This window comes from Erithacus rubecula (assembly GCF_903797595.1).
Source record: "Erithacus rubecula genome assembly, contig: SUPER_W_unloc_7, whole genome shotgun sequence".
Taxonomy (NCBI): domain Eukaryota; kingdom Metazoa; phylum Chordata; class Aves; order Passeriformes; family Muscicapidae; genus Erithacus; species Erithacus rubecula.
In genome coordinates, this window is record NW_027635497.1 from 533794 (window position 1) to 548122 (window position 14329).

General features: G+C 46.4%; 1 protein-coding gene across 4 annotated transcripts in view; it reads right to left on the reverse strand.

Moving 5' to 3' along the window:
• Nucleotides 1-14329, reverse strand: part of LOC306816720 (ubiquitin-associated protein 1-like) — a 123389-nt gene that overhangs the window by 92063 nt on the left and 16997 nt on the right. For all 4 annotated transcript variants that reach the window (XR_013777764.1, XM_079333153.1, XM_079333154.1 and 1 more), the window contains exon 2: nucleotides 13961-14001. Coding sequence is in view for 3 of the 4 variants with exons in the window: in XM_079333153.1 (XP_079189279.1) it covers nucleotides 13961-13994 (34 nt within the window). In the remaining variant the exon portion in view is untranslated. The remainder of the gene's footprint in view (nucleotides 1-13960; nucleotides 14002-14329) is intronic.

Here is a 14329-nt window from a genome sequence, read left to right on the forward strand (position 1 = left end):
CTGATTAGTGCCGGTGCCGCCTGCAAAGTGCCAATGGGTACTACATGGACAACAGCAAGGGGCATGGGGAGCAATTCCCTGATACGAAGCCCAGATGAGATCAACCTTTCAGCATTACAAAACCCTATAAGAACTTTTCAATTCATAGAACTTGAGAATAAATGAACTTACAGACAACAATTTTCTCCCAAGTCAGAGAAAAGGAAAAGGTGAAAACACAGGAGTAGTAAAACATGGCAACACTAAGGTCAGTGAAAGGAAGGAAGGGGAGAAGGTGGTCCAAACGTCGGAGCTGAAATTCTTCTACAAGCCATGGTGAGGACTATAATACAACAAACTGTTTCCCTGTAATTAATGAAGTGCATGGAGCAATTAGATGCTGAAAAGCTGTAATATAGTAGGAAATTGAAAAGAAATAAAAGACACTTGCTTCCAGAGATAGAAAAAGAGAGCCCTTGCTTCCATACTAGAGCAGCTTATTGTTAAAAGATTGCACTCCATGAACTAAAATGACCCATGACATGTAGTTTGGGAAGACTATTTTTGCCTGTGGGAGGGACTCACGTTACAGCAGGTTCAGGTGGGACTACTAATTGTGAAAATTAGAACCATGATGGAGAAGTCCACAGAGAACTGTCTCCTGTGGGAAGGACCCCAAGGTATAGCAGAAGAGACTCCTCTCCCTAAGCAAATTGAAGAAAGATTTTGTGTAAAAAACTGTCTCCCTGCACTGTCGATGGGAAGGAAGGGAGGGAGGGAGGGAGGGAGGAAGGAAGGGAGGAAGGGAGGAAGGGAGGAAGGGAGGAAGGGAGGAAGGGAGGAAGGGAGGAAGGGAGGAAGGGAGGAAGGGAGGAAGGGAGGAAGGGAGGAAGGGAGGAAGGGAGGAAGGGAGGAAGGGAGGAAGGGAGGAAGGGAGGAAGGGAGGAAGGAAGGAAGGAAGGAAGGAAGGAAGGAAGGAAGGAAGGAAGGAAGGAAGGAAGGAAGGAAGGAAGGAAGGAAGGAAGGAAGGAAGGAAGGAAGGAAGGAAGGAAGGAAGGAAGGAAGGAAGGAAGGAAGGAAGGAAGGAAGGAAGGAAGGAAGGAAGGGAAGGGAAGGAAAGGGAAGGAAGGGCTGGAGGGGAGAAAAAGGTGTTTTAAAGGTTTATTTTAGTTGTCATTATCCTCTTTTAATTCTGTTAATTTTAATTCAGTTAATAAATAATTTTCTTTCTATTTTTTAAGTTTTGAACCTCTTTTGCCCCTAAAGCACTTTCTCTTAATCCTTATCTAAACTCATGAGCCCTTCAGTTTTTCTTTTCCCCTCCTCTGCTCAACTATAGCAGAGGAGAATGAGTGAATACTTTTTCGTGAGTGCTTGGCGCTTAGCCAGTGTCAAAACACAACATCCTTCTAGCAGTTAAAAGCATTCTGAGGAAGTTTTGAGAATAGCCCTGGCAAAATTGTACCTGTCAGTTTCATCTCTGACACCATGTACCATATGATATTCCTGGCCCAGGCTTCTACTACAGGAGTAAGACTTCAGTATAAAATGCTGGCCAACTGCCTTGGGGTGACTTTATGATACTTGTATATCCCCAATTATCTGTTCTGTTGGTGTTGAATATTGAGTTCTGCAGCTTTAAGACTGGTTCCAGGAGTGAAGGGGGAGAGAAGAGGTGCAGAGTTTGTTATCAGAGACTGCACTCGCTCCCCCACATGCTTCACACATACTGTTGTCTGCAATGGACAGCAGGAGAGAGCTCTCCTTTGCTTTTAGTTAGTTTTTCAGGCTAGCTGAGGAAAAGAAGTTCCCTGGACTGTGTTTTTTTTCCTTTTTCCTGGAATTGTTTGACCCTGCTCTGGACTGAAAACCCAGAAGAGCACCGGGACCTCACACCTGTGGCCCACCAGGCCTGGCCTGGGCCACAGCATTTCCCAGCGCTAGAGGGACTGACTGAGAACAGACTGAGTGAGCCGGGCTGCAACCCACGGAAGGGTCTCTTCTGAATTTGTTGCAGCTGTGAGAGGTTTTGCTGTTTAGTATTGTTCATTTTTCTGCTGGGAAGTGCTTTGCCTGTTAAATAAACAGGTTTTTTTTCTACTTGTCTCCGAGGAAATGTTTTCCCCGAACCAGTTGGTTGAGGGACTGCTTGAATCTGTTTCCTAGAGGGACCCCATTCAGGGGTTTCCTCCCAAATTTCCCCTAAACCAGGACAAATACTTATTGGCATCCAAGATGGGGCTCGAGAAAGTGGAAAAAAACCCCCATTCTGACTGCATTTTGGTTCTAATTACTCTGTATTGGGGTAAAGCAGTTGGTAACCATGTTGTTTGCGTTCATAATGTCTCTCAGGGTGGAGGTCTTCATGTGTCTCGGGTCCCTAGGCTTTTTTGAGGTTTTAATACCTTTCTGGTCCCTAGGCTTATTTTTTTATCTGGAGATAGCTCCAGTAGTGTCCCTAACACACAGTTTCTACAGTAGAGGGGCACAAATTAGAATAGGCATTGTGCTGGACTCAGTGATAATGATTTATAGAAAGTTTATAAAGCTAGTGGAGTTTGTTCCAGGTATGTATGGTTTATGGTTCCTTCATCCTACCCTGCGTCCCAGTTCCAATTGCATGTTTTGGGGATTTATTAGTAATTGCAGCCAGTTTGTTAGAGGAGGAGTGGGGGGTGAGGCTTTTCAGCCTTTCCTTTCCTTCTTCTCCTTTGAGTCTCTTAAGTCATTTTTTGAGAATGTTCAGTTTCCCCTGAATGTCAAGGACACCACCTTCCTGGTATTTCATCTGGTAGGCTTCCTCTATATAGTCTGCAGCCTCTCTAGAATGAGAGTTGAGATGTCCAGAGGAGCTGATGAGACCCCTGACCCAGGAGTAGGCCCAAGTGTGGAAAATTCTGAATGGTGTGGGGAATGGGAGAGAATGGGCCAAACCCTGAAGGAATTTTCTGATCGCCCAGCATGGGAATTTTCACATGAACAAATTCAGAACCCAGACAAGGTGGGCAAATATCTGGAAGAGAAGTGCCATGATGATTCTAATGAGAAAAAGCTCATTGCAATAAGCTGAGCCCCAGCATATGCTTATTGCACAGTGCTAGATACTGTAGGGCAACAAACAGAGGCTGGGGGCAGGGAGATAAATCAGCCAAGACCCCAGTTACTCAGGTTGTAGCTAAACCAGACAGTGAACCTAAGCCAGCAGCTAAACCAGACAGTGAGCCTAAGCCACTGGCAGTTGCTGCAGGAAAGATGCATACAAACAAAACTGATCGGCCAGTGGACAATGATGATCTGGGGGAAGGATCCTCAAAACAGGCTCCCAATACAAAATCAGAAGTCAGAGAAACTGACACAAGATCAGAAGCCAATACTGAGTCCTTTTACCTGAAAGACCTTTGTGGCATAAGAGAATTACACCTGATGACCTGATGAATCTATAATTAGTTGGTTAGTCTGTCTTTGGGATGCTGCAATCAAGGCTATGATTCTGGATGGTACTGAAGTAAGGCATTTGGGATCCTTGTCACATGATCCGGTTATCGACCAAGGAATGATGACGGGCTAATGCTCACAGTCTCTGGGAATGGGTCCTGGAAAGTGTGGCACAAAGATATTTGTGTTCAGATGATTTCTATATGCAACAAACCCAGTGGAAGACCATAGAACAAGGGATTCAATGCTTGAGAGAAATGGCAGTGGCAGAGATTGTTTTTTCAGATGACCTAACAACTAAGAATCCAGACTTTGTACCATGTACATCTGTGATGTGGTGAAAACTTGTACGACTTGGGCCACAAGAATCCACTTCTGCTTTAGCAATAATGAAGCAGGATGACAGGAAGGAGACTGTGCTTGATATGGCAAAGAAGCTTCGAGCATATGCAGATGCTGTGCAAGGCCCAACACATGCCATAATCACAGCTGTGAAAACACGTCTGCAGAAATTACAAGATAAGATAGAGGAGAATCACAAGAAACTCAGGGAGGAGATGAAAGAGGGCTTTCTCCAAATCTCGGCTGTACAGATCAAAAGTTCTGGCTCCAAATGTAGACATTCCCCAGATGGGGAGAGAAGACACATCCCACGATCTGAGCTATGGTTTTTACTGCATGATTCTGGAGAAAACATGAAGTGGGATGGAAAAATCTACTGTTGCTCTGGCAAAACAAGTGCTTGAATTGCAGGACAATGAGATGCAGAGAGGAAATTTCACCAAAAAGGAAGCAGCTCCACTAGCCCGTAGCCAAACTGCCAGGTATGATGATGATGGTGACATGTCCTATCCCCTTGAAGGAACCTCCAAGACATATGCCCAGGAAAAGAAGAATAACCAGGCTTAGAAGGACCCTGCCTCTAGCCAGGCAGAGGCTGGGGAAAAAAGTGTTTTTTGGACTGTGTGGATTCGTTGCTCTGGCACATCTAAACCATAGGAATATGAGGCCTTGGTTGACACTGGTTCACAGTGCACACTAATCCCATCAAGACATATGGGGACAGAATCTGTTTCTATTGCTGGTGTGACAGAGGGATCACAGGATTTTACTTTGGTGGAAGCTGAGGTGAGCCAGACTGGAAATGAGTGGAAGAAACACCCTATTGTGACTGGCCCAGAGGCCCCACACATTTTGGGCATAGACTCCCTCCGAAATGGGCGTTTCAAAGATCCAAAAAGACTCAGGTGGGCTTTTGGAATAGTTGCTGTAGAGGCAGAGGGCATTAAGCAGTTGAGCACCTTGCCTGGATTATCAGAAAACCCATCTGCAGTGGTACTGCTTAAGGTGGAAGAGCAATGAGTATCAACTGCCACCTCAACAGTGCACCGCCAGCAGTATTGGACGAATTGAGATGCCATGATCCCCATCTACAAGATGATCCATGAGCTGGAGAGCCAAGGGTTATGCAGCAAAATCCATTCACCCTTCAAAGGCCCCATCTGGCCTGTCTGTAAGTCCGATGGAGAATGGAGAGTGACTGTGGACTATCATGCATTGAATGAAGTGACTCCAATGCTGAACGCTGCCGTGACTGACATGCTGGAACTCCAGTATGAGCTGGTGTCCAAGGCATCAAAGTGGTATGGCACCATTGACATCGCAAATGCATTTTTCTCCATCTCCATTCTTTGCCATTAAGAGCAAAGTCAAAGGACCTGCCCTAGAGATCCAGTTCCTGGGAGAAAAGTGGCAAGACGGACGGCATCAGATTCCCAATGATGACATCAACAAGATCACCACAATGTCTCCACCAGCCAGCAAGAAGGAAACACAAGCTTTCCTAGGTGCCATAGGCTTTTGAAGAATGCACATTCCTGAGTACAGCCAGATTGTAAGCCCTCTCTACCTGGTCATGTGCAAGAAGAATGATTTCCACTGGGGCCCTGAACAGCAATAAGCCTTCACCCAGATCAAGCAGGAGATCGCTCGTGCAGTAGCCCTTGGCCCAGTCAGGATGGGACCAGATGTGAAGAATGTGCTCTACTCTATCACCAGAAGCCATGGTCTGTCCTGGAGCCTTTGGCAGAAGTTGCCTGGGGAGACTCGGGGCTGACCACTGGGATTATGGAGCCAAAGTTACAGAGGGTCTGAAGCCAACTACACTCCAAGAGAGAAGGAAATCTTGGCTGCCTATGAAGGAGTTCCAGCCACCTCAGAGGTAATCGGCACCAAAACACAACTCCTCTTGGCACCACAACTACCAGTACTGGGATGAATGTTTAAAGGAAAAGTTCACTCAACTCACCACCCCACCAATGCCACATGGAGCAAGTGGATTGCTTTCATCATATAGTGTGGTCGTATTGGCAACCCAAATCGCCCTGGGATTTTGGAGATCAAAACAAACTGGCTGGATATTGGATCCCAGAATCTGCACTTTCTGGCACTGACCCCCTGGAGAACACTGCTTTTTACCTGAGGCCTTGGAAAAGGCTTCTAAATTTGAGTGATGAAGTTAAAATCACAGGTGTGTAGTGAAATAGAAGTGTGTGCTTTCACATGGTAAAGGGTTTTAAATTTGAGGTTTTATAGCATAGTAATAGGTATAGGACAAGATGGAAGATTTTGGGTGGTGTGTCTTTCGGTGTTCATCTTCCTTCTTCCTTCTTCTTCATGGGTTTCAGGCAGTAGTTTCTTGTTGGTCAGTCAATGTCACACTGAGGGTCACAGAAAGTTAGTTATTGGGTTAAAAGGATAAATAATATAGGTGTGTTGGGTGTTGGGATTTGTTCCCTTACTTTTTTTTTCCTCCTCTCTGGAGAATTTTTCCCATTACTATGCTAAGAAAGCCTGCCAGGATGCACCCAAGCTCTTCACAGCTCAAGACAAAGGGATGGTGGGGGGCTGTCTCCTTTCTTTTGCTTGCTGACAGGGTCGGAGGAGTCGTCTGGGCGCTGCTCGCTGCTAGCCTGGGCGCCAGCCCCACGCCCGGAGCAAGGTTCTCTGCTGTGGAACACTGCACTGCCACCTTTTCCGCTCCAGCCTCATACGTCTGAGCACACAGCTGAATACCAGGACACACATGGTGAGCGGGGAGCCCTTCCTCCACCCTTCTCCCACCTGGGACACTTTGCTGCTGCCTCCTCCCCGTTCCCGCCTGCTATCTCTGCAGCTGCGCGGGCCCTACTCCGCCCTCCACCACCGGGACCGAGCGCAGGAAGAGAGTGTCTGCGGCCGAAAAAGGGACTGGAACTGATTTATTTGTTCTGTTTGTTGTTGATTTTCATAGCTGTGATTGTTTCTGTTTGTCTGGTTAGATATATTAGTAAAGAGCTGTTATTCCTACTCCCATATCTCTACCTGAGAGTCCCTGATTCAATTATAATAATCGGGAGGGAGAGGGCTTACATTCTCCATCTCGGGAGGAGTTCCTGCCTTTCTTGAAAAAATACCTGTCCTTCAAACCAGGACAAGGTGTTAATTCTCTATTTGACTGTTTAGCTTTAAGAGACCTAGTAGCAGCTGGATCTTGCTCCATTTTCCTAGCTTCTAGCAGGTAGCTAGATGGGCTGCTGAACAGTCTGTACTTTTTGATAAGGTTTAATAAACAACCAAGCCTGAACACGAGAAAATCTGTTTTCTTAGTGTATTTGTTAATCCTGGCTCTGACTGAAGGCAGAAGAGACTGAGACAAACCACTAATTAAGTGGTGCAAACTCCCACCACTGTTAGAGCTGGAAGGTGAAAATTTTGGTCTCACTAACAAAGAGGAGCAGGAATAAGTGACACGGGCTGAAGAAGCCCCACTGTATGAGCAACTGCCACCAAACGAAATGCTATGTTCTTTTCACAGATGGTTCCTATCTCACTGTTGGGATGAACTGGAAGTTGAAAGCAGCCGTGTGGAGCCCCACACGACAGGTTGCACAAGCTACTGAAGGAGAAGGTGGATCAAGTCAACTTGCTGTTCAGCTGGCCTTGGACTTTGCTGAGAGAGAGATGTGGCCAAAGCTCTACGTTTATACTGATTCATGGATGGTAGCCAATGCTCTGTGGCGCTGGCTGGAAAGGTGGAAAAAGGATAACTGGCAACCTAGAGGAAAACCAATCTGGGCTGCTGATGAGTGGAAAGACATTGCCACTCGGGTAGAAGAGTTACCTCTAAAAGTCCGTCATGTGGATGCCCATGTCCCCAAGAGTCAGGCTAATGAAGAACACAGGCACAACGAGCAGGTAGATCAGGCTGCACAGATAGAGGTATCAAAGATAGACTTAGATTGGGAACACAAGGGAGAATTGTTCCTGGCTCGACGGGCCCACAATACCTCAGGTCATCAGGGCAGAGATACCACCTATAAGTGGGCACGAGACTGAGGGATGGATCTAACCATGGACAGTATTTCTCAGGTTATCCATGACTGTGAGACGTGTGCTGCCATCAAGCAAGCTAAGCGGGTGAAGCCCCTCTGGTATGGTAGGCGATGGTTGGCTGGGAAGGTGGTCAGAGGATGACTCCAACACCGATTCAAGCTGTAACAAAAAGGGAACAGCAGCATATAAAATCACTAGCTGCAACGCTCCTGCATGGGTTAAAGGGATATCAGAGAAAGATCGAACCCCGCTGTTCTGAGTTGATGTTGTGACTAGCTCCTCTCCCTGCCCCCGCCATGGAGCTGCCAGCCGCCTCCCCCGGGCTGCTTTAGATAGGCTGCTGTTTTCTGCTGGCCCTGCTGCTGCCGCTGCTGCTGCCGCTGCTGCTGCTGCCCCCCGCTACTTCTGCTTGCCCCCAACTCACTTTTGCTTGCCCCCGGCTGCCCCTCTTCCTCTCTCGCTTCTTCCCCTCATCCCCAAGATTTGCACCGGCTCCAGAGGAGACGAATCTGAACTTCAGAGACTGTCTCTGGAAGTCTGCCCAAGAAGCTCTGCCGCCCTTCCCAGCGAAGATCAACCAAGTTCGTCCCTCTCTCTCGGTGAAATTTTTTGGTCATCTGGGTCTGTGCTGGGAAGTGTTTCTCTTGTGTTTTTGTCAATAAATAAGTTTTTTCCACTTTCCCCTGAAGAAAATTCTTTCTGAGCCCGGTGAAGGAAGGAATTGTAGGGGGGTGGGGGGGAGGCAGCTCCTTTGGAGGTCTTTCCCCAAATTTGTCCTAAACTTGGACGAATTAATTAGGTGGCCCATACGGGGAACCAGAAATAAGTGGAAAAAACTTTATTCTAATAATATTTTGTTTTCAACTGTTGGTATTGGTATGTCTATTGAATCCATAATGTCTTTTCTTGTGGGAGCCTGCCTGTATGTGTGGTCATTAGGTTTCTTTGAAGTGTTAATACCGTTGTGGTCCTTGGGTTTGTTTACTTATCCAGAGATAGCTCTGGTGTTGTCTTTAATATGTAGTTTTTGTATTAAAGGGGTATTAACAAAAATACTCATCAGGCTAGGCTTGGTGATAATGGCATACAGGAGATTTATAAGAATGTTGGAATCTGCTTCAGGAATGTATAAATCAAGGTTTGTGTTGCTTATTAGAGGAGAAGCAGGCAAAGAGGATTTCCTGCCTTTATTTCCTTTCCTCTCCTCTGAATCAGTTACATCTTTATTAGAAAAAATTCAGATCTCCCTGAATATTAAGAAAACCATCTTTCTGGCAATTAATTTAGTAAATTTTTTTACACTGTCTGCAGTTTATATAGAATAAAGGCCGAGATTTCTAAAGGGGCTGGGAAGACTCCTGATTTAGGAGTCAAGCTAAGCAGAAGGAATCTTGAGTGGAATGGCAAATGGGAGAAAATGGGCCAGATTTTAAAGGAGTTTTCTGACCCCATAATCTGGGAATTCCCATCTGAACAGATTCAGGATCCAATCGAGGTTGCAAGATACTTAAAGGGGAAGTGCCAGGATGGTTCTAAAGAGAAAAGGATTATTGCAGTGAGCTGGGCCCTGGCACATGCATATCACACCCTGCTAGGCACTATAGAGCAGAAGACAGAGGAAAGGGAACAGGGAGATAAATTATTTACTATCCCAGTCACTCAAGTTGCTGCCAACCCCCTAGGCCTAAACCCAGCAGCTAAACTGGATAATAAGCCCCAACCAATGGCTGTGGGTACCAGTACAAGAAGTGGGAAGTGCACCAAGAAGACCGATCGGCCGGTGGATGATAATGATGATGATGATGCTGGAGAGGGACCCTCAACACCTCCTGATGTAAAATCAGGAGTCAAAACAACTAGTGGGAGAGCAGAGACCAATAATGAATCCCTTTCCCTAAAGGATCTTCGTGGTTTAAGAAAAGATTACACCAGGCGACCTGATGAATCTATAATCAGCTGGCTAGTTTGTCTCTGGGATGCGGCAGGTGAGGGTACAGTTTTGGATGGCACGGAAGCGAGGCATTTGGGGTCTCTGTCCCACGGTCCTGTTATCGACCAAGGCGTGATGAGGGGAGCTAACCCTCAAAGCCTCTGGGCACGGGTCCTGGATAGCGTAGCACAAAGATATCTGTGTGCGGATGATTTGTATATGCAGCAGACCCGATGGAAAACCATAGAGCAGGGGGTCCAACACCTCAGGGAAATGGCAGTAGCAGAAATTATTTTTTCGGATGACATAACAACTAGAAGTCCAGACCTGGTACCATGCACACTGGTAATGTGGAGGAAACTCGTGCGGCTTGGGCCACCTGAATATGCGTCTGCCCTAGCGATAATGAAGCGAGATGAGGTGTATGAGACAGTAAAATTCTTTCCGAGCCCGGTGAAGGAAGGAATTGTAGGGGGGTGGGGGGGGGGCAGCTCCTTTGGAGGTCCTTACCCAAATTTGTCCTAAACTTGGACACCCGCTTACAGACTGGCGGAAAATAAAAATAGCTTGTGCAGAGTGGGCTCCGTCGGCCACTCTTGCGTTGCCAGCTCGAGTCGGGGGGGCAGGCGGAAATCAAAGAACCTACTCGCCGGTAAACCTGAAAGACGTGCAGGCAATTGTCAAAGCGATTGCGGACAGGGGGATCAATTCTGCCATGGTTTCCACACTCATTGATAGCGTTTTTGGAGGCGATGACATGCTCCCCTTTGATATCAAACAGACTTGCAGGCTGATTTTTGATGGGGTGGGGATGATCGTTTTTAAACAAGAATGGGAGGACAATTGCGTAAAGCAGCTAGCCTTAGTAACAGGGGCAGACCATCCACTGCACGGCTCCAGCATACAGAGGCTAATGGGCACAGACCCAACTATGATCACCCCACAAGCACAGGCAGAAGGCCTGCGGGCCCATGAGGTCATGACAACAACCCGTGCTGCCCAAGAAGCCATCCGTGCTGCTTCTAAAGTAATAGCCAAACCTTTGCCATGGTCCACTATAAAGCAAAATGAGAGTGCGAGCTTCACTCAGTTTGTGGACCGTCTTCAGGCAACATTAGATTCCTCTGCATTGCCTTCAGAGGCGAAGGGTCCTGTGCTGGCAGACTGCCTACGCCAGCAATGCAATTCAGCCACCAAGGACATTTTAAGATCACTGCCACCTGGGTCCAATCTCACAACCATGATCAGACATGTTGCAAAGGAAGAACACCTAACTCCTATCCAAGCAGCAGTTCGCACTGCAATAACCAGTGTAGTGGCATGCTTGCATACAAATTATCAAATTCCCACCTCCAATATCCCAATCAGTCGGACTCAACACGGTTCTTACAATGAGTAGGTACAGGGAGGAGATCGCAGCTAACCGTAGCTCTAGCCGCAAAACACAGATGTTAAAATCTACCTCCTCCACATCCGATCTCTTAGCCAAACTAACCCTCTCCAATCCATTTTTAAGCGTGTTAAATGCTACCTTTTTATCATTAAACCAATCCAACCTGAACCTCACAGAATCATGCTGGTTATGCTATGATGCACAACCCCTTTTTTACGAAGGTGTAGCCCTCAATCTCCCATTCATCTTTTCAAAGTCAAACAATCCACACCAATGGAGATGGGACACTCCCCGGAGAGGCATTACCCTAAGCCAGGTTACGGGCCAAGGCAAATGCTTTGGCAATGCAACCTTGGCAAAACGGATGGGCAACGTCTGCCAGGATTTCATCATACTTAAAGGGGGGAAGTTCCAGTGGGTGATCCCAGCTGCATCAGGGATGTGGGTCTGTCAACGATCTGGGGTAAGTCCATGTGTACCCCTTGACAAATTCGATCATTCTACCGACTTTTGTGTCCAAGTTTTAATTGTCTCTAGAGTCCTCTATCGCCAGGAAGAAGAAGTGTACTGCTTGTTCGAGGAACCCGACTGGCTCCACAAGCGGGAAGTGATAATGGGCATCACCATCGCGATGCTCCTCGGTTTAGGAGCTACCGGCGCTGCCACAGGCGTCTCGGCCCTTGCAACACAACATCAAGGACTGGCCCAACTGCAGATGACTGTCAACGAGGACTTGCAGAGAATTGAGAAATCCATTTCTTCCCTAGAAAAATCTCTTTCCTCACTCTCAGAGGTCGTCCTCCAAAACAGGTGAGGACTGGATCTTCTGTTCATGCAGCAAGGAGGCCTGTGTGCCGCCTTGAAAGAGGAATGCTGCTTTTATGCGGACCACACCGGAGTCGTTAGAGACTCCATGGCCAAACTGAGACACCGACTGAACCTGAGAAAAATGGACAAAGAAGCTCAACAGGGCTGGTTCGAGTCATGGTTCAACCGGTTCCCATGGCTCACCACCCTAATTTCTACCCTAATAGGCCCACTCGCTATAATCTTACTAACACTAATCTTCGGGCCTTGCATGTTGAACAAATTGGTGCTATTCGTTAAAAAGCATCTAGAAACGGTTAACATTATGTTCGTCGAACGCCAACAATTACTTTAAGACATGCCAGTTACTAATACATTTACAATTTTATACTAACTTTACTAACCCATGAAATTTTATAATGTCTACATTTTATAATTTTATATGATTTTTACTAATCATGGGGGGGGGGGGAAATGTGGAGATTTAGGGATATGTGAGTGGAAGAATTCGAGCTGTACGGTCAGTTAGGACCCCTTCCCGCCTCGCAGTGAGACCTTTGCTCCGTGCCTGGCCTCACCCAGCTGGACGTGAGCAGAAGGAAATGACACTAACAGCGCAAGTTATAAAAACCCCTGTGACCCTTCAATAAACGCCATTTTGCTGTCCACCAAGTTGGTGCCTGGAGCACATGGACCGAGCGGCCCTGGGGTTTGGGCCGCCGTGCGGGGCTTAACCCAGAACCAGGTCACCGCAACACAGGAGCTGCCTCTTCTTTTGCTGTTGGACCCCACACCTCAGGCCTGCTAGGACACCCTCCCACTTTTAGCTTGCTGTTTCCAAGCATCCTGTTGGAGCACAGGGACTGACACTGCCCCAGGGTTTGTGAGCAAAGCCTCTCCATCCCTTCCCGTCTCGGACACAGCCACCATCACCCCAGCACCCCTACAGCCGCACGGGGATCGTCGCACCTGCCCTGTCCACCGGGAGTCTGCCAGCGCTCCCTGCCAGCTGTGACGGTAACTGCACCAAAGGGAAAAGTGCCTGCAGCCGAGAGGACTGGAACTGGATCCCTGGCTCTGTTAATTGTTAATTCCATAGTTGTTGTTTTCTTTGCCTTGTTATACGTACTAGTAAAGAACTGTTATTCCTATCCCCATATCTTTTCCTGAGAGCCCCTTAATTTCAAAATTATACTAATTCAGAGGGAGAGGATTTACTTTCTCCATTTCAAGGGGGAGGGGGGGCCCTGCTTTTCCTAGAAGACACCTGTCTTTCAAACCGGGACAATTTCCCAGGAGCCTCTAATCAGAAAGGTTATCCAGAAAGATCAATGCTGAGTTTCTAAAAGCAGAAGTTTTTCTAGCATGAAAAATTACCTTAGAAATTTCACTGGAACTTCCCAGTACTGCACTGAATGATTGCTGATTTGAAGAAGATACATGACATACAATAAACTGAACTTTAATGTTCCACAGAAATATTAATCATTAAGTGATAGGCACATATACAGGCAAATAATTTTTATTATATCAGTCATCTACATGACACTATGCATCTCAAATGTAGAAGATATGATCTTCACTTGCCTGCTGAACCAGAGTACTCCAATTTAGGAAAAAAAATCACTGTTGAGCAAAAAGCAAGCATAGTTCTATGATATATTAAAAGCTTCACTTTCAATCTAGCTGTTCATGTCAATTCCATAGAAGCTACAGATCTAGTGTCCATTTCAGCAAACATCAAATCAGTATCACAACTGCAGTCCAGCTTTGATTTTGAAGGGGGAAGGGGAAGATATTACTCTGTCATGAACAAGTAGGAAACAGCCACAGGCTGAATTTCACTTGAACCAGAGAACAGGCATGGCATCAGCAAGTATCTATGCAAGAAGGAAGGCAAGGTATTTAATTTCTAAAAAAAACCAAAACTAATTGGAGGATAAACAGATTAGTCTCTATGGACTGTCTAGGCTGGCACATGAGTCAGCAGCAATAGTAGGATTCATCCTATTGAAGAGACAAGGATATCAAATTTCACTTACCATGAGACTCAGATCCCAACTTCTTAGAAGCCATTTAGAACCTGAAAAACATTTTAAAACAGCTTTAACAACATGTAGTACAGAATAAGCCTATGCAGTTCTACACTGTCTTATCTATAGATTAAGGGACATGTTGCAGACACTTGCTGTTTGTCCTGTTCCCAAGACAGATAAGGAAAATTATTTTATATCTCTTAGAATTGATTAAGCAGACAACTTAGCCCAGAGTCTAACAATATAACTGGCAAAATGAAGAAAGGACAAAACAAAGCCAAGAAGCAGCCAGGTTGATCAGAAAGGCAGTTTTCCAGATCACAGTGCTCAGAGGCCTCTCTGTCCCAGCACCACAGAGCATACCCTGCCTCTCTT